The sequence below is a fragment of the Phascolarctos cinereus genome, unplaced genomic scaffold (genome assembly GCF_003287225.1).
Source record: "Phascolarctos cinereus isolate Bilbo 61053 unplaced genomic scaffold, phaCin_HiC Scaffold_4;HRSCAF=312, whole genome shotgun sequence".
In the NCBI taxonomy this organism is placed as follows: Eukaryota; Metazoa; Chordata; class Mammalia; order Diprotodontia; family Phascolarctidae; genus Phascolarctos; species Phascolarctos cinereus.
The window spans coordinates 602,900,099-602,921,270 of record NW_027555847.1 but is presented as its reverse complement, the minus strand read 5'-3'; the positions used below and the strand labels follow the sequence as shown (position 1 = coordinate 602,921,270).

At 38.9% G+C, this 21,172-nt stretch overlaps 1 protein-coding gene across 1 annotated transcript in view; it reads left to right on the top strand.

Moving 5' to 3' along the window:
• The first annotated feature begins 7,382 nt into the window (after positions 1-7,382).
• The window catches only part of EIF3E (eukaryotic translation initiation factor 3 subunit E), a 50,772-nt gene continuing 36,982 nt past the window's right edge, over positions 7,383-21,172 (top strand). Inside the window, exons 1-3 of the mRNA XM_020970251.2 lie at positions 7,383-7,506; positions 17,413-17,527; positions 18,934-19,051. Coding sequence (XP_020825910.1) covers positions 7,417-7,506; positions 17,413-17,527; positions 18,934-19,051 — 323 coding nt within the window. The 5' untranslated portion in view covers positions 7,383-7,416. The remainder of the gene's footprint in view (positions 7,507-17,412; positions 17,528-18,933; positions 19,052-21,172) is intronic.

Here is a 21,172-nt window from a genome sequence, read left to right as displayed (position 1 = left end):
TTATCCGTTGCCCCCAGACCACCCCAGTCTACTCGCCACTCCTTAATCCCATCTAAATTTTCTTAGTCTTTTTTTGTATAAAAGTACCAATCTTACCGCTGATGAGGATGGGACCTCGACCCCAAAAAGGAAAAACCTTGGACTTTCCCATATGGCCAAATCTCTGGTGTTTGCCTGAGGCTATAATCAACTGGCCTTTCTTTGTGGTTACACCCAATAGCACCTCCCTATGTCCCCTGGCCACTTCCCACCCTTAATCCTATCTAGGCTCTATTCTCCCTTGGCCACTCCTGGGGTTCTATTACCTCATGGACTACTTGGCCCCTCCTAGATCCCTCCCATAGTCTTTCTGTATATAGGATCCATCTTGTCTCCATTAAGATGCTCTGATTCTTATAATCTAGCCAATAGCTCACTAACATTCAGACTCCATAAGAGTCTGTCCAATATGACTGATGTTCTAATAAACCTTGTCTTTGGCTGAAAGAAGGCTTGGATTGAATTTTTTCAGACAGGACCTGCATGTTATGATTTTGGAGTCCCAGCACCCCTAAACCTCAACACCCTCATTACATTGTGTGGTTCTTAGAATCTGCCTGCTTCTATTGGTGTCACAACAAACTCCCTACTTTGGCTGGAAGGCTTGAGTGGTAGAATTCTTTTGAGGCAGACCCCCATACCCTTTAATTTCAGGGTTCCCAGCATCCCACATGCAACAGACCCAGGTAGACCCTAGAAATCATTGCTGTTGAAAGCTGGGGAGAGAAGGGGAAGAGTGATGGGAGAGAATGAGGAAATTCTGTGGAGAGTGGCACCTACTCTACAAGTTACAATATTTAGCGAGTTGCTTGTGCACTGAAGAGGTTAAGTAACTTTCCCAGGACCACATGGCTAGCAGGGAAGAAATAAATTCAGATCTTCTTCAGTCTGAGATAAACTCTCTGTTGACACCATGTTGCCTCTAAACATTTCTTTATATAAATATCTCCTTTCTTCCTTCACACCTGCCCCATCCCACTCCATGCATTAAAACTTTAAGAGCATAAGACATACTATACTAGGTTAGATCAATGGCCCATCCTACCTGTTTCTGATAGTGGTACTGAGGGGCATTTTCTGGGAAAGCATGGTTTATATATTTTAAACCCTTCTAATTTCTTAAGTATTTTACTTAAGTGTAACAGTGCCTTTTGAGCAGGCCCAGTTCACCTTACATGGAGCCACCCCTAAGGAGGCTTCACCAGTTCTCCTAAGATAAAGGCATTCTGATTTCCCTATCACATGGGTGGGTATATAATCATAAGAAGTTGTCTTTAAAACTGGCCAGACTCTTTGTGCCCAGAGGGTGAGATGCTAGCTCACACACAACACTGGCACCGTGAACTGAACCAGTGAGAGGGGAAGGACTTCCTTCCCCTGCTCTTACTCTTTTACCCTGGATGCCAAGAAATAGGCTAGGGTTTATCTTGCCTTTTGTTTGTCCTCAGTTTCAGGTACAGGTAGTGATCCCCACTGGACTTCCAGAGTTCAAGTCACAGTGGCCCTAGAGGTGGGATTCCAGGCAGGATAGTGTACCCAGTCAGCTGGCAGGAAAACTCTGGAGGCCTGGGACTAAAATTCAAGAGGAGTTCTGGCCTTGGAAATGGGATTGTGCTCTATGGAGACTGAGCTAAGCTAATTCTTTTCCCTGCCATAGGAAAGGAACAATAGGGGAGGTGGGGAAAGTATTCCTGCCATGTGTTGGGGGAGTAAGTTTATATATTTGTCATTATATTTTTTGAAGTAAAAATTTCTTTGTAAAAGCTAATCTAAAAGTTAGCTAAATGGAACTGGGATACAGGGGAGTACACCCTACAATTGTGGGAACACCATTGCAGAGAGCCTAGAAACCCTCAACTCCTTCTTAAGGATAATGGGGGGGGGAAAGAATAATGGATAATCCTGAAGAAGGGGTGAAAATCTAACCCACCTGGCCTTCCAGGCTATGAGGGCTGTAGTGGTTAGTGTTACATGAGTATTTAAGTATCTCTACTATTCTGAAACAGAAATGCAATTCTTCATGTAAGAGATACATTGTAAGAGTGGTCAAACCTTCTAGTGTTTAAAAAAAAAGGTGGCTTCTAATACAGAAAAATCTTTGGTTATCTATTAGATCTATTAACTATTAGAATTGCTGCCCTATTAACTATCAGATCTATTAACTATTAGAATTCAGCATTACATGCTGAAGAGCAAATACACTTTTACGCTGCAAGTCTAAGATATGATTTTGCACAAGTGCTTTTGCTCCCCATTAAAGATGTTGGTGAATTTGATTCTGATCCTGTCTATCCTCTGGACCCATTCTATCTTACTACAAATTATGACAGCCATACCCAGATTCCAGATACTCAAGAGAATCTCTTCTGCAGTGTTAAAGACTTCATACAAGAAGAATGTAGCACTCCATATGGAACGGACCTCTTCCTAACACTTGTACAACTGTTTAAGCAGAAACTCCAAGACTGTAGATTTTAATCATTCTCCACCACTAACTTGAATGACTGAGAGGAAATTAATGAACATTTTTAAAATTATGCCTCATTTCCAACATATAAATTGCTAAAAGGATTTGAAACCTGTAAAATTTCATCAGTTCAACTGATAAAGTACCTTTAAATATAAAGTGCTATTCTATGGTGTTGGGAAATTCGTGTGTTAGGTAGAAATAGCTAAAGATAATTTTTAAAAGGCAAAGGAGAAGGGAGAGAAGTACTTAATCTGTAATCATGCAAGTCCTGAGTTTAAATCTTACCTTAATTACTTATTAGTATGTGATACTTAACCTGAGTTTGTCTTAAGCTGGCAACCCATACCTAGAAAAGGGATCTGTCTCCTGTAGCTATTTCTTATTATTTGGATCACTATAAGATAAGCCTGAGGCCACCTGATGAGAGATAAAAGAACAATCTTTCTTGATCCTCTAATTTTAGCACTTTCTCCCTCTTTGTATTATATTTACTTATGCAGGTACATATTGTCTCCCAGTAGGATAAAGGCTCCTCAAGGACAGAAACTAAATTCATTTCTATCTTTGTATGCCCAGAACCTAAAAAAGCACCTTTCTTGTGGTAGGGCCTAATTACATGTTTGTTGATTTGAATTGAACTAATATATCCTGAGAGAAGCTTTATTCAAAGATATAGAACAATCTTTCAGATCCCAAAATGAATTTAGCTTTGATGGCCATAAATTTTGATAGCTGAAACCTAGCAAGATATCTTGGGGTTTATGGGCTAGATTTCTTTCTTAAGGACCAAGTCACTCTGGCTCTCATTTGATTGGCCCCACTTAGTGGTCACTGTTTGGGCCCTAATGGCTCAGAATGAACATAAGTAGCAATTGTTTCAATTTTGGTCAGAAACCCAGAGGGGCTTCCCCTCCCAAATTGTTTTTTTCATTTGACTGGGTAAAAGAGGCCATTCTTTGTCTCATTTTTTACCTAGCCTTAATTACTGAATGGGCAGTTGCTTCCCTCAACCTGAGACCTGGGAAAGACCTTACTTAAAAAGGCCAAAGTCTCCCACTATATCCAGGTCCATCTCCAGTCATCCTGATTTATATCTTGCGACTGGACCCAGTTTGTTCTGGAGGAGAAAGTGAGGCTGTGATTTTGCATAGCCCTTTCTCCAATTCATTGCATCACCTTCCTGATACCATGGTCCTCCTCAAGAATAATGGACAAAACAAGTAAACAAAGAAATAAAAAAAAGTTTTGTCTTCCATAAAGGTCGCTGGAGTGACTGACAGCTGCTGATATCAAGCAAAGGCAATAGGAATGACAAGTATAGTTCACTCTTTATGCTTTTATATTTGGGAAAAGGGGTTGCTTCTGAGGTGTAATCTTCTCTTCCTCAATACTACATCCGTTTGGGCTTGGTACTATTTTAAATTGGAGTCCATTATCTGACTCACAGTCTTTTTGTTTTTTTTGAGACAATTGGGTTTAAATGAGGTGCCCAGGGTCACACAGCTAATAAGTGTCATTTGTCACACAATCTTTTCTCAGTCAAATCAATCAAAAGGGCTTTAAACAGACAAGAAAGGCAGAGACTGACTAACCACAGTGACAACAGCTTAAAGATTTGCAAGTACTTTACATGCATTATTGCATATGAACCTCACAACAATCCAGTAGTTAGTGGCCGTGTTAACAATTTTAAAGATGAGAAAATTGAGCCTCAAAGTAACTGAGTGACACACCCATGGTCACACAATTCAGAAATGTCTGGGATGAGATTCAAACCCAAGTCTTCCTCAATCCGGGTCCATTACTTTATACATTATATCACAGTGCTCTCTAGAAAGCTGCATATTCACCAAGCCAGATACTTTAGTAGCTACAAAGTAGGAAAAAGAATAATAGTATATATGTCCAAAAATGGAGAGGAGAAAAGATCTGAGAAAAGAACCAGTAACAAAAGCCATGATACCAAATGTCAATAAATAAATGAACAATGAAAAGTTAATGAAGAAAATAAACTTGAGAATATGATTCAAATGTATCACTGAGAATTAGCTGGATCAGATCCATGATTTGAATAAAGCTCTAAAAGGGTTTATCTTATTCAAAAGACATATAAAAGTGAAGGTAGAGCCAACTGAGAAAATGCATAAACGAGAGGGATCAATCATGATAGAAAAAATTTGGGTAAAGAATAGAGGTAAAAAAACAAAAGAGATATTGCTAATACCATGCAGAATATTCCTGCCTCCCTTAGGCGAACACCATTCCATTGCACCAGTCTCCAGCCCCCTTCTAAAAGAGTAGAAACAACATTCCATCTAGCAGGCTCCCCCTCCCTTCCAGGGAAAATAAAGGCAATTCCATCAAGGTTCTAGCATGGTGTCCTTCCTAGGGGGAAAAGGAGTAATACCATTTCCTCAACTCTTAGTATGAGTCCCAGACCTGAACTGCACCCAGAGACCAAACCCCTAAGAGGTGAAGGAGAAAGAATAAACATGTATTGTGTGCCAGATACTATGCTAATATTAGGACAATGTTATGTTACTTATTTAATCTTCACAAGCTGGTGAGCTATTATTATTATTATTTCCATTTTATAGTTAAGGTGACAGGCAGAGGTTAAATGACTTGCCCATGCTAATACAGCTGGTAAGTGTTACACTGGATTTGAATGCAGATGTTCCAGACTCTAGACTAGGTCACTTAATTACAATGAAAACCTAACTGAACTTACTCCTCAATGATTTAATAAATTTCTCCCTGGTCACATATTTTATAACCCAATGATTCTAAACCCCTGACTGCCATTCATTCAGACCTGTTCCCTGTCCACAACTGTCCAATCCCTTATTCCCATTACTCTTAAAGTTACCATTTCCCAAAAACTATCCACCTTCCCCTTGTGCTTGTTGGAAAGCTTGCTCACCAACAACTCTAATCTTTTTTCCTCTGAATTCACTTAACACCTTAAGGATCAGTGGAAGAAAGTGGATATGTTTATCCCTTAGAAGACTTAGTGGAGAATATGCTAGCTGGCTTCAAGTATTTTGAAGGCAATTACATAGCATTCATTACAAACTTTCTAATAATAGCAGCTATCTAGAAATTGAATAGATTTACTTGGAAGAGGATTCCTCCTCACTAGAAGTTTTTAAGGCTAGATGATCATTTGTTTGGTATGTTATTTAAAGGATGCTTGTCTAGGTACAAAATGAACTGAGGTGTGACTTTAAGCAACTCATCTACCCTCTCCTGTCACTTAACACTTAATTTAACTCAGTTTCCTTATCTGTTAAATAGGGATAGCACCTAACTCAAAGGGTTGTGAGAATCAAATAAGATAACTGTAACGTGCTTAGCATAGTGCAAGGCACACAGCAAGCACTATATAAATGTTAACTATTATTACTGTTATTAGAATAATACTTGTACTACCTACTCAAATAAGAGGTATTGTAAAGTACTTAGCTTGGATTCCAATTCCTCCATGAAATCTTTCCTTCTAATAAAGATGATCTGTTCCTCCTCAAATTTTCTTCACATATTTCCTCAATAGATCTCCTTGGCAAATTTATTTTTGTATATATCATTAGAACAGGGATTTTTAACAGCTTTGGCAGAATGGTGAAACTTATGGACCTTTTCTTAGCATTTTTAAAAAAATAACTGAGGGAAATGCTAACTTTCACATAGAGATTAATGAAAACGATAATGTAATTTCCACCCACCCCCCATTCAAGTTCATCTATTCCCTGAAAGCTGTCCACTGACCTACTGATTAATAATCTCTACAACGGAATTTAACCTCTTTGAGGGCAAGGACAATATTCTTTTCCATCTTTGTATCTTTATAGGATGCTATATGCCTTTAATAAAGGCTTGGTGAATTCAGGTTTTCTAGTTACAGAGCTCCACACAAATTCATTACTTAGCTTGTTAAAGCCCTTGCCTCACAACCATCCTATAAAGCACATAAATTGTATCCTAGCTAAGTCATTTAATCTTTCTTGGTCCCAGTGTCCACAGCTGAAAAATAGGAATCAATTTGCCTCAGAGCTGGCGTAAGGCTCTAACAAGAATGCATGCAAAGTACACTGTAAAACCTTAAAGCACTATGAAAATATAAGACTATTACAAGTGGTGTCAAGATTGCACTTCAATTTAATTCAAAAAGCATTTCGCAATAACTTACTTTGTGCCCAGGGGCCAATCTTAGAGCTGGAAATACAAAAGAAAAAGTCCCTGCCCACAAGGAGCTTACATTCTCCTGGACCTTATCCCAGAGCTGCTACGTAAATACTGTACATTTGGAGTCAGTCCCCTCCCACAGGACAAGTGCCCAATCGTCCTTTCAGGAGACATAACCTCGTTATCCCCAACAACGAGAGTTCCCTCAGGAAAATAAACGATGAGGGTTGGGGGACGCCGCGGGTGTAGACCATAGCAAAAGTGCTTCCTCCGCCTTCCATCCCGGGGACCCAGGCCCTTTCCACCCGTGACCTCGGAGGCCACAGGAAGCAACTTCGGTGGACTGGCGACGTCAACAGAAGCAGCTCAGCTCCTGGGCAAAGCTCGAGGAAGATGTCAAAGAGGTGGGGAGGAAAAAAGGAACGAAACAAAAAACTACCAGGCCGCCAGTAACTCTGGTCTCAAGCTCAGAGTACACCACTTCCCCTATTCTCGAAAAGAACCGGAAAAGGCCGGCCGACCTAAGCGCCTGCGCAATAAGCACGCAATTATTCCTGCCTCTCCCGACTTAGGTCTAAGCCCCGCCCCCGCCTCACTCATTCTTTTCCTACTCCTCCCAGGATACAGAGCTGCGCAAGCGTAGTCGAGGATTTGTCTGTTTGTTCCCTTTACAGCAGTATCAATAAAGCTTAGCTAGGAGTTACTCCCTTTTCCCCAGCAAGATGGCGGAGTACGATCTTACTACTCGTATCGCGCACTTTTTGGACCGCCATCTGGTCTTCCCGTTGCTCGAGTTTCTCTCAGTCAAGGAGGTGAGAGAGCCACTAGGGCTGCAAAGAAGGCCTGGGAGCCGAGGTGGCCTTTGTTTCGTCTGTCCGGCTTCAGGGGAAGGCCCCAGGCCTTCTACACGTGTAAAGCGGCCTAGCGGCCGGCGGGTTTTCCTTCTTCCGCCGGAGCCGGCTGGGGCCTCCAACCTCGGGGACTCGGACAGGGTGGGAGACGACGAGGAAAGGACTTGGTTTTCCTTGGACTCCTTAGGCCCAAGGCGCTTCTGCGGCCCACTGGACTGTTGGTCGAGCGCCTAGTATTTCTTCTTTCCTTTAAGGTCCCTCGCGTATGAGTTTTAGGAACAGGAGGGAGCAAAATTACTTGCATTTCTTTTACAAATCTGAGGAAACGTGGGGACTTCGTCTAACTCGCCCAGCTTTCTTCCTGGTCCTAATGCCCTTTCACACAGATCACAATTTTGGTGTCTCTTTCCATAATGTTAGATTAATCTCCAATCTGTTCTTCCTTGTGTTCACCCCCTTTCTCCCTTTTCCCACCTCTTCCTTCCCCTCCCCCCTTTAGATTGCTTAGAAATTCTTTTTATTTTGTTCAAGTTGTTAGTCCAGTTCTCTTTACCCTGTAGAAAAAAGTAAAAGGTAAAGCAGGAAAGAATTTGTCAGTCTTAATGAAATATGTGTACTTGTTCTGTTTGTTTTCGAGATGGGTATGTAGGCCGTCTTGGACAAACTTGGGTTGTTTAACCGCTTCCCTTAAAAAATATTGTAAAGAGACCAGTACAGTGTTCTCATGAACTTGCTCATTCGGGAGCTTAAGATAAAGAATTTTTAAAAACATTTTGTTGTTCAGTTTTGTTTAGTTACAGGCTATTTGGTATGTGACACATTGTCTACTTAGTTCAGGCAGTAAACTGTAGAATTAGATCCCCGAAAAGTTTTTTTAATTCTTTGGACGTTGTCTCTCACTATTTCTTTGGTAATGATAGACTCATTTTGCGGAACCAGTCTTGATGCTTAAGTGCTTTTTATTTCTAAACTCTTGCTTACAAAACAAAAACCAAAAGTGTTTCAGTGTATTCTGGGTGTGTTTCTTAATGTGCTTGGTAAGTTTGTAATTACCCTAGGTAAAGACAGAAGACGGAAAACTGTCCAGGGTCGCTTTAACTGATGAAACTTTTCTTCTTAGGTCCTTGGCTAGACAAATTTTGAACTTTGATTTTGTTTTTCTTTGTATTATTTGTGTTTGGGGCCAGAAGATATGCATTCATTTCCTTTCTCTGATAATTGGTAAATAAGTGGATCACCTTCCCTTCTGTGATAATAATGCTTGTGCTGCATGTTTCCAGGATAGTCAGGAAAACTGAAGTACTCTATAAATGTAAGGCAAAGAGTTATGTGGATGTAGTAGCAGTAGTAGTCCTGAAGGCTTTTAATCCTTCTTTAAATCCCTTCTCTGACATTTACTAACTTTGGACAAATCACTTCCAATATGCCTGTGGCAGCTCTCATGGATTTGTAGTAGTTGAACTAGTCAGTAAATATTTTTAAGGCTGTTAAGTGCTAAATCTAGTGCTGAAAATACAAAGAAAGGTAAAAAAGACAGCCCCTGTTCTCAAGGAGCTTGAAGTTTAATGGGGGGAGACAACATGCAAACAATTATGTACAAACAAGCTCATACACAGGATAAATTTCGAATGGAATTAAAGGGGATTGGGAAAGGCTTTCTGTAGATTTTTAACTGAAACTCAAAGCAGGAAGGAGGGAGAACATTTCAGGCATGGGAAACAACCATTGATAAAGTGTCTTGTTTGAGGAACGTAAAGGAGTCCAGTGTTACCAGATAATAGAGTATATGAGGGATGAGGAGTTATAAGGTGTAAGAAGATTGTAAAGGTTGGGGTAGTGCAGTGTATGAGAGGCTTTGAATGCCAAACTGGGGATTTTATATTTGACCCTGTAAGTAATAGCCACAGAGTTTATTGAGGAGTCATAAAATAGGCTAGGAATATCACTTTGACTGCTGAATGGAATCACATCACATAATTTGAGAGTTGGAAGGAATTCTAAAAAGGAGTACATAAGGGGCAGGTAGGTGGCTCAGGGGATAGAGCACTGGCCTTGAAATCAGGAGGACCTGAGTTCAAATGCAGCCTCAGACCAAACACTTGACACTCACTAGCTCTGTGACCCTGGGCAAGTCACTTAACCCCAACTGCCTAAAAAAAAAAAAAGGAGTACATAAGTCTCACCAGATTGCCAGAGGAATCTGTAAGGGGAAAAATAAGAACCACAATCATTTCATATGTATCGGTGGACTAACAGTGTCAAAATGCCCCAATCACCTGGTGGCCTAAATAGTGAAAAGGAAGAAAAAAATTAAAACAAACTATATAAAGCAGATTGTCTTTTCCACTGTTCTGATGACTCTTCGTTGGCCTTGCAGTCTTGTCTAAAAGGACCCTCCCCCATCTCCTACCCTTGAAAAGGGAATATCTTCCCTTTCAGATAACACAGTTTGCCTGGTGTGTGGAAAATATCTCCTCAGAAGCCTCTTCCCTTTTTTCTACCTTGAATGCTTTCCCCCCACTTTCTCCCATTCAATGATTGAGGCTTAATAATTAATAAGAAAACAATCAAATAAGACCAATTAATTAAAAGAAAACAATTAGCCAGGATACAAAATTAGGTAATCCTGATTTCTAATTGGAGGAAAGATTAGGGACTTTCCAAGTTGGAAGGGAGAGAGTTAAGGGGTGCAATTTCCTGAAATCAGAAAAAGAGGCAAACCACTCCCTCCAAGTGTCTATATTCGATAAACAGTAACTAGCCAGAGCAGGGCTAGTTTTTTTTATTTTTATTTTTTTATTTTTAGGCAGTTGGGGTTAAGTGACTTGCCCAGGGTCACACAGCTAGTGTCAAGTTGTTTGGTCTGAGGCCGCATTTGAACTCTGGTCGTCCTGACTTCAGGGCTGGGTTCTCTATCAGCTGTGCCGCCTAGCTGCCCCAGGGCTAGTTTTCAAGTAAGGCATATGGGTTGCTTGAGATGTATAATTGTGAGAAAACTCCTTGTGTCAGTTTTCAGATTTGATTGGATTTCTGGTCAGCATAGTATAGGTCCATAGTTAGGAGTTTTTAAGCAACAGGTAGAGGTGGTGGTCCAGCTTGAGTAACAAGATGGAGTCAGTGTGGTTCACTCAATTCCCACTACCATTTGCTGTTCTAATCTCCTCAGGAGGCATCTATGGTTAGTGGTCATGACTTGGATGAAAATCAGGAGTGGTCAGACAGAAGAAGAACCAGGAGAAAATAATGTCTAGGACTTTAGCTAAGAAGGGGAAGCAAGAGAGGATAATTAATAGGTGCCAGGGATGGTAGGATCATGTGAGATACTTTTTTAAGGATGGAGGCATCATAGGTATATATTTGTAGGCAGCAGGGAAGGAGCCAGGAGAGAGAGAGAGAGAGTTTGAAGGTTAGAGAAAATGGTGATGATAGAGGGGGCAATCTTCTGGAGAAGGTGGGAAGTTTTAGAAGGGACCTTAGTGGACATTTAATCCAACCTTCAACTTGATGAAATACTTAATGGACTGCTACTTCCTTCTCTAGGGTTGAGTTGAAGTTACAGAAAGTTGGATTTCATTTTGATTTAAGGAAAATTGTGGATTTCTCCCTAATTGGAAGTTTTCAAGCAGAGACATTATGAACAGTTGTCATGAATATTGTGGAAATGATTCTTGTACAGGGACTGATTTGACTATATTGCCTTGGATGAGGTTCTTTCCAAATCTGAAGCTCTTTGATTCTGAATTATATATAGTCCTTGTATTCAAGTGCTTATAAGATAGGGAGCCTATCTAAACACTGGAGCCTAAAACATGTATGCAAATAATCAGTACATACCAGTGACAAAAACAGTCCCTTCAAATAGCTTTCTGTGGTATACTCAGAAATAAATAAGTAGAAACTAATTGAAGGAGAGAGGAAAACCAGAGGAGTCAGGAACCTTCAAGGAAGCTAAGAATCTGGAGAGTTGGAATATGTCAAGAGCTATCAACAGCCATATTAGAAAAAAGCTCCATATTACTACTGAAATGAAATTAAGCCAATTCTGAAGTTCTATTTCATACTCATAAAATTAGTAAGGATGAAGATTAAAAAAAGGAAAATGATAATTGTTAGAAAGGTTGGGGTGGGGTGGGGCAGGGATGGGTAGGTACATCATTGCCCTATTGGTGGAGATGTGCATTGATCTAGCTATCCTGGAAAGCAATTTGAAACCATTTCCCAAAAGTGACTAAACTGCTTACTGACCCAGTGATACCACTGGGAAGCCTATACCTCAAAGAGATTGAACAAAGGAGAAAAAGGACCCCATATATACAAATATATTTATAGTAAAGAATTGGAAACTATGAGAATATCAATTGGAACCATCAATGTTTTGTTTGCTTGAACAAATTATAGTATGTGACTATAGGGGAAACTTGTTTTGCTACAAGAAATTATTGAAGGGATGGTTTCAGAGAAACTTGGAAAGACTTATAAGAACTGATGGAAAGGAAAGTGAGCAGAACCAAGAACAGTTGATAAAATAATAATATTATAAAGAAAACAACTTTGAAAGACTTAAGAACTTTGATCAGTGAAATGACCAATCACTATTTCAGAAGTGTGCTACCCACTTCTCAGCAGAGGTGATAAACTCAAGGTACAGAATGAGACATACATTTTTGGACATGATGGAGGAAGGATTTGTTTTGCTTGACCATGCATATTTTTTCCCCAAGGGTTTTGTTTTCTTTTTTCAACTGTGGTTTGGTTGAGAGGGAAGGTACCCCTCTCACCCCTGAAAAAATGAAAAAGAAGGTCATAAAAGCAGTTTAAGTTCAAAACAATTTTCAAAGAGGTGACTGCTTTCAAGGTGTTTTGAAACTACCATCTCCAGCCTCTTCTGATAGAGTAGGAGTCAAACATTCTGCTGATATGCCTGGTGTCTTCCATCTCCTGCTAGATACAGCTTTTCCCTTTGACACCTCCGGCCTTGCAACTGCTGTTTCACCTTCCATTCTGGGAAGACGAGAGTTGGGGAATTAAGACTTCTTTCTTCCAGTGTGAGGATTCCATTTCCATCTCCTGCCACACCTTTTTTTATCTAATCTCCACTTTTCAGAGGGAAAAGGAGTATCGAAGGCAGGGCCTCTCAACTGAACTTCTGACCCTGTGAGTCCCATCTCACAGTTCACTTGCCCCTAGTCCCATCTCCAAATTCCTTTGAGGAGTGGTACCTTCCACTCAATGATGAACAAACATTCTCACACCTTATCATATCCTGCATATCTAAAGTGATTCTACACTCCTGTAGGTCTTCATCCAAACAACATTTCCCACCCACCCCCAACATCCAATTCCTTATTCTCATCCCCCCCCAACCTTCGCACTCCAAAGTTTCAATCAAACTCTACTCAGCCCTTCCACTGTGCCCTATAGAATGCATGTACCATAGGCAACAAACTTCTCTTCATCTTAAATCTTTCCCTCTTTCATTCCTTGTTGTTCCCCTTTTTATTTACTGTAGAAGACACCACTATTCTCCAAGTCACTCAAGCTTGCAACCCTAGAATCATCTTCAGCTCCTCACTCTCTTAACACTCCTCCCAACATCCAATTTGTCTCCAGCACCTATCAATTTTCACCTTTGCAACATCTCTCAAATAAGTCCCCTTCTCTCACCTGACACTGCCACCATTCTGGTGAAGACTTTCATCACCTCATGCCTTGACAGTTGCGATAGTCTGCTGGTGGTGAGTCAGCCTGCTTCAGATCTCTCCCTGCTCAGTCTACCTTTCAGCTCCCAAAGTGATTTTCCTAAAGTGAAGGTCCAACCATGTTTCTCCTCTACTCATTAAACTGTGGTGGCTTTCTATTGCCTACTGGATCAAAAAGAAAATATTCTGTGTGGCATTCAAAGCCCTTCATAACCTAACCTCCTCCTACCTTTCCAGTTTTCTTACACCTTACTCCCTAGAATGTATTCTTCGATCCAGCTGGCCTCCTAGATGTTTCATTTACAGGCACTCCATCTCTAACTCTGGGCATTTTCTCTGGCTGTCCACCGTGTTTGGAATGCTCTTCTTCTACTGTCTTCACTGGCTTCCTTTCAGTTCCAACTAAAATCTCACCTTCTGTAGGAAGCCTTACCCAACCCTCTTAATTCTTGTGTCTTCCTTCTGTTAATTATTTCCTATTCTCTGTATGGCATTTTATAGATAGTTTTTTGCATGTTGTCTCCTCTATTCTATTTTGAGCTCCTTGAGGCCAAGGACTGATTTTTGCCTCTTTTGGTATCTTCAGCACTTAGCACAGAGCCTGGAAAGTACTTAATAAATGTTTATTGGTTGATTGATCCCTGCAAATGGAATGTTGAGTTCTGAGAATTGTAAGTAGGCCAGTTTGGCTGATGTCGGGTATATGGCAGGATTAATGTAAATTGCGTTTAGAGAAATGAGCTGGTGTCTCTTTATCGAGGGCTTTAAATGCTAAACTGTGACTTCTGTATTTAAGCGTAGAAGCAGCAGGAAATTGCTGAAGGTTCTTGAGCTGGGGAATAACATGGTCAGATCTGTGCTTTAGGAAGATTATTTTGGAAACTGGGTCAAGGATGGGTGGAGAGATGGCAGATTTGGAAGCAGGGAAATCTTTTAGTAAGCTACTTGAGTTTAGGTATTATTTCATTTTTTATATTTTTTTCTGTACTAATTTGCACATTGTTCCACGTAAAACAAGTTACATTCCAACCTAATTGGCCTTCTTACTGTCTTTACTTGACGTTGCATCTTCAGCCTCTTTGCCTTTGCATAGGTATCTCTTCATGCTTCGAATGGCCTGCATCCTCACCTTTGCCTTTTTTTTTTTCGTTAGGCAGTGGGATTAAGTGACTTGCCCAGGGTCACACAGCTAGTAAGTGTTCCGGTGTCTGAGACCAGATTTATGCTCAGGTTGTCCTGAATCCAGGGCCAGTACTGTATCCCCTGACACCTAGCTGCCCCACCTTTGCCTTTTGAAACCTCTATATCAACAGTTCTCAAGCTTTTTGGTCTCAGGACCTCTTTACATTTTTAAAAATTATTGAGGATCCACTTTTTGTTTTGTTTTTGATGTGGGTTATGTCTATTGATATTTACAATATTAGAAATTAAAACTGATAAACTTTGTAAATGTATTAATTCATTTAAAATTACAATAATAAACTGTATGCATGTTAATATAAATAATATTTTTTGAAGAAATTTCTAAACATAATTTAGTCAATTAGTATTTATATTTGTTTTTTATAGTGAGAAGAGTGGCATTTTTTCCATATTTTTATAAATCTCTAATGTCTGACATTATGGAAGACTAGATTCTCATGTCTCTTGCAGTTTAGACTGTGCAATCTATTGTTTAAAGTAGTTGGAAAATATCTGGCCTCAACCAGTATAATTTTTTAAATGACAATTTTACCCTGTCATCCCCATTAAATTACTAAAAAATTATTTTATTGAGTTAGAAAAAAAAATGACAAAGTTCATTTGGTAGAACAAAAGGTCAGGAACTTCAAAGAAACCAGGGAAAAAATGTAAAGGAAGTAGATTCCTCATTATCAGACCTTAAACTATATTAAAAGGTGAGAGGATTTTTGAAGTATAAAAAGGGTAATTTCTATTATTTTAAATTAAAATTTTCTTGTATAAATGAAACCTATCCAGCCAAGAATAGAAGGAATGCAGAAATTGGGGGGGGCTCTCAAACAGTCTCAGATAGGGTGGGATTGGGTTGGACTATAGCTGTGGTATAGGAAATGAGCTGGTTGATTTAGAAAAACATGGAAATACTTAGGTTTAAGAACGAAGATGCTATCCATCTTTGGAGGTACAGATGATAGGAGGAAATAAGCATGTTATGGTCTTGCATATTTGTGTACAAGTGTGTGTATATATAATACATATATTCATGTTTAATTATAGCCTTCTTTGAGTGGTGGGGGGAGGGAGGGGGAAAATAAAGTAAAAAGTACATAGCAGAGTATAAAGAAAACCAACAAGGAAGCAAAGAAAAGGTGGTTCACTTTGAAAACAATGGATAGTATTGTATAGATTTTCTTGAAAGAGAACTTTATTTTATATTGAATCATCTCTTGTGGTCTTCTGGGTATATGGCAATGTTGTTTTTTCTCATTTTGTATTTAAGTTTGAAATTTAAAAAAAAAAGAAATGTCTAGCCTCACACAGACATATTTGGAAAAGGGAACGTTATAATAAAGTTTTATGATATTTTTTACCTCGAAGCCCTTCTGAAAAGGCCTCAAGAACTTCCAGAGTTTCTCAAACCACATTTTAAGAATTGCTGCCTTAGATCATCACCTTTGCATTTTGCAATCCTTAGATCCCTTCAAGGGTCACTCTACGTGCTGCCTGTTACAGAAGGCTTGTTCTGATATCTACCTCTACCTCCTCCTCTCCCTAATTATATTCTACATATTTGTTTTTCCTATCTAGTTTGTAAGCTCCTTGAGAGCAAAGACAATCCTCCCTTTTTAGTTGTTGTTCTTAAATACCTCATGTGCATAGTATATAGCAAGTGCTTCTATGAATACTTCATATTTATTGTTGGTCATGATTACATTAAATTCATGTACCATAAATTTTTTAACCATCAATAGTAATTGATGGATATTTATACTGCTTGTCATTCTTTGCTACTATTAAAAATTCTGCTGCAAATATTTTAAGGTATATGGGATCTTTCTTTGACCTCACTGAGATATTACTAGTGGAATTTGTGAGTCAGAGTATGTACTACTTTATTTACTGTTCCTGTTTGTCTTGTGTTTTACTTCCCTTGCCTCACACTATGATCCAGCCATACTGCACTACTGACAGTCACTCCAACCTGACATTTAATCTCCAAACTTACATCCTTTGCATTGGCTGACCCCCAAGCCTGGAAAAATCTGCCTTCTTACCTAGAAGGTGAGAGGTTTGTTGGCCTCCTTCAGGAATCATCTTGAGTCCCAGAGCATTGGAGTCAAGATGACCTGAGTTCAAACACTAGCTGTGTGACCCTGGAAAATTCACTTAACCTCTGTGTGCCTCAGTTTCCTCAACTATCCCCTTCATTATTTTCATATACCATACTTTGTTCATTCATCCCTCTTTCCCTCCCTTATCCCTCCCCTGTAGACATCCATGTCCTTTGCCACCACAAAAAAGCACTACTATAAAACTTTTTAAAAACATATTAGTCTTTTTCTTCCATCTTTGATTTCTGTGGGATTGATGACAGTGTATACATAGTTTATTAACTCTTAGAGCATAGAACCAAATTGCTTTCCATAATGGCAGTACTAGTACACCAGTGTACCTGTTTGTCATTTTCTTATTTTGTCAACTTTTCCATTTCTGAGGAAATTGAGGTGGGACCTCAGAATTGTTTTAATTATATTTCTCTTTTAGTGGTTTGGAGCATTTTTTCATGTGGCTGAGTCACCAATATGACATGGTGGCTTGAAAAGATAAAGCAGTCTTAGATGCTGTTAAAAGTTATAGTGAGCATGACAAAGTAAGCAATAGTCTTATTCGATTTTGGATAGCTCATTTCTGGAGAATTATGTTCAGTTCTTAGTGCCACATTTTAGGAAAGACATAATCAAGTTAGAGTGGATTCCCAGAGGAGAGCACAAAGCCCTAATCTGACAGCGCATGAAGATTTTTGTACCGTCACATAGTTCACCATCTCCACTAAAAAGAGGAAAGTATTTCATCATTGGTTTTCTGGAACCAAAAACCAGACTAGACATTGCAAATAATCTGAATCTTTAAGTCTTTTATTATTGTTTTCAATTAATCAATGTTTTTTTTTTACTTTTCTCACTATATTTCTCAACTTTTTTTGCAGATATATAATGAAAAGGAATTACTTCAGGGAAAATTGGACCTTCTTAGTGACACAAACATGGTGGACTTTGCCATGGATGTGTATAAAAACCTTTATTCTGATGACATTCCTCATGGTAAGTAGCCTGGTAATAAAAGACCAGAATGTTGGGACTCTGGGCATGTGTTTTAAAGTTTTTCTTTTTTTTTAAGTTTTTTTTCAACTATAAGAGCTTCTTTGCTAGAAGGTTTAATTATTCTTAAATTGACATATAATTATAGTTTCTTTGAAGGCACAGAATTGTTATAAAAGATCATCAAATGCTTTCTGTTTTTGACAGTCCCTTTTATTTGTGTTGTCAACTATGTACCTGTATATACTGGTAACTTGATTTGTTTAAGGTGTACCTTATCTTGAAAAGCATCTAGTGCATACTTATGAAAGAAACAATATAAAAATAGCTCCATCAATTGATAAATGATCCTGTAGACTTAAGTTTTTCAATTATGCATTATATTTGTTCTCACACCAACATTGATTCCTTCAGTACTTTTTAAAAATATATTTAATATAACCTTGTGCAGAGAGAGTGCTGCCAACTTTGAGGTCACTGATCTGTTTTAAGTAACAAAATTCAACAACTTGCATAGAAATCAACTAGATACATAACTTTGAAGAAGGAGGCAACTGAAACTTGGTGTGTTTGCCTTCTTTGTTGTTTGTAGCACATCATCTATAACAAAAGGTAGTTTAGCAAAACTAAGCAACGTATTCACCAAGTATATCAAGATATTCAGGGTGCACACATCCGTAGGTCATCTCGGCATGAAGGTGCAGAGTTACATTTTCTTATGTCTCCTTTGGGCATGTTTAGCCCCTGTAATTGTGTGTATTAATGTTGATTTGTAACAAGTTAATAGCATAGCACCAGTGTTTTTGTGACCTATTCAAAGGCAGTTGTTTCAAACCTTGGAATTTTTTAATATAAAATTTTGTGGGCCTCCAGCATCACATTGTTATAACCTATTAGTTGAGAAAATATAACCACAAGTTGTTATTAATTCACTAGTGCTTTTAGGTGGATCGATCACAATAGTATTTTTATACAGATAGTAATGTACACATATATAGGATATATTGATTCTTCAAGTTACTTTTTTGAGGATTTTCGTATTCACAGATTTCTTGAAATACTAAAGTCCTTGCACAGTGGGAAAGACTGGTATAGATTATTGATGCTGGCATCACCAGAAGAATGGTGTAGGGGCTCTTTCACTTGACCACTAGGTTTATTTGTGCTACATTTGTTATATCTTCTATGGATCTTATGGCCTTAAAGAAGTCACTTTTCCTCTCAGCCTCAGTTTTCTCATCTGTAAAATGGGAATTACAATCCATTATACTCCCTGCCCAGGGGAAGTGGTTAGTTATTGATAGATGAATAAGTGTAACGACAGTGAGCCTGTCCATCAAGTTGAAAATTATAATCTGAGCTACTTTGCATTAGCATTATAGTAATATCTCACTTTTTTTTAAAAATAGCTTTGCGTGAAAAAAGAACTACTGTTGTTGCACAACTAAAACAGCTGCAGGCAGAAACTGAACCAATTGTCAAGATGTTTGAAGATCCAGAAACAACAAGGCAAATGCAGTCTACCAGGTAGCCACTTCTTCCTTTGAAATGTAGTGGTGGTTGGAAAAAATAGTGGCAGAGAATTTAAAGATCTGACTTCTATTTTTGGCAAGGTAGTTATCTCTCTAGTGCCTGTTTTCTCATCTCTAAAATGAAGAGTTTGGACAAGATTATCTCAGAGGTACTTTCTAGTTCTCATTCAATGAAATCTTTCCAGTTTTATTAATTTGCACACGATGGCAGGTCCCTAAAATGAATATATGATTTGAATTACCAATTTTCCCCTTTTTTGCCTTTTTACCAACTCTGGCGATGTTTATCACTAAATGCCAATTTTCATTTCTTTTTCTCAAAGGAATGAGAAAGGAATATTGTCTGTACAATAAAGCTTTCTACAACAGTGGCCTCAAACTTAGATTTTAATTTGTTTTAATTTTATAGTGCTTATATATTTGTTTGGTTACTTTCTAAATCTTTGTTTCTTTCCAAAAAGATTTGTTCGTCTAGTTTTAAGTATCTCTAGGGGGTAGCCTTAAGGCAGCATGGTCTAGTGCAAAGAATATTGAATTTGGAGTCTTAGGAAGGACTTAATTTCATATCTCAGCTTACTGGTTTTATGTGTAGTTGAGCGTGTGATTTAATCTATATGGAACTCAGTCTCATCTGTAAAGGAAAGGCAGTTGGTCTAAGTGAACTAGGGCTTCTTTGAGCTCTAAGTCTGTTCTCCTGTAACATCATGACCATCTGTAAGGGAGATCTGAGCCCTTCTTTCCCATCATTTTGTTTCATTTCTGCATACTCATCTTGGTATAACATCTGTGTTGCCTGGTCCTTGTGTTGTAGTTGGAGGCTTATTAGAGATTAGATTTTTAATAAATATAAATATATATTTCTTATTCATTAATTTATTTTTTGGGGTAGACAGTGGGGTTAAGTGACTTGCCCAAGGTCACACAGCTAGTAATTGTCAAGTGTCTGAGGCCAGATTTGAACTCAGGTCCTCCTGACTCCAGGGCTGGTGCACTATCCACTGGGCCACCTAGCTGCCCCTAGAGATTAGATTCCCTTGCTTCCCTTTCCTACTTAACTGTATATCTATTCAGAGTTCCAGAAAGAGAATTAGGAAGAAAAATAGAAGTCAAGTTAACATACGCTTATTAATTCCTTAGTGTGAGCCAGCCACTGTGGTAATGGTGGGAATACAAATACAAGCTAAAAGAATGACAGTTCTTTCTCTCAAAGAGCTTAAATTCTAATGGGGGCAGACAGCATTAAACAAAGAAAACTGAAAAGTACCAGGAATCAGAGGGAAGGAGGTAAGGAGGTGAAAGAGGACTATGGAAGAGAAAATCTGGAGATTTCAGGAGTAGAGGGATAAAGACATAGCTTGTCTGGTACTGTTCCTTCAGATGAAGGTTCTAGGAGGAACTAGTTGGTCAGAGAAAGGCATCACAGGCGCTTTTTGTGTAAAGTCCAGGGAACTTCCAGGATGAGGAGAATCAAGAATGGAGCCTAGAGAATAATAAAGACATAGCTGTCCTGGGCTTTTTCCTTAAAACGGACGATCTGGGATAAAGCAATTGATGAGAAGAAGAGGCAGAGTATGCTTCCAGGATGAGGTTTTTGTGACATGATAGATCAAGTCTGGATTGAGAAGTGGAGCCTGAGAGTCACTTAATCTCTCAGTATTCCTGGGCAACTCTGTAAGTCTGTTACGTTTCAGAATGGGTGCTAAACTACTGTGGTAGAAGGTGTTTCCTCAACCAAGAGTTTCCATATTACTGAAATCACAGGTATGGTTTATTTTTTTTAAGTGAAGTTATAGATAATGAAGATATTTTCAGTTAAGAAAGTTGGTACAAGGAAAAAGTATTGTTTTGTTGTTGAGTCATTTCAGTTGTGTCTGACTTTTCATGACCAAATTTGGGATTTTCTTGGCAAAGATACTAGAATGGTTTGCCATTTTCTTCTCCAGCTCATTTTACATATGAGGAAACTGAGGCAAACAGAGTTAAGTGGCTTGCCCAGGGTCACACTCTAGTAAGTGTCTGAGGATGGATTTGAACTTAGGTTTTCCTGACTAAGCCCAGTACTCTATCTATTGTGCCACTTAGCTGGCTCTCAGGCCAAAAGTTTGAATAGCTTTAA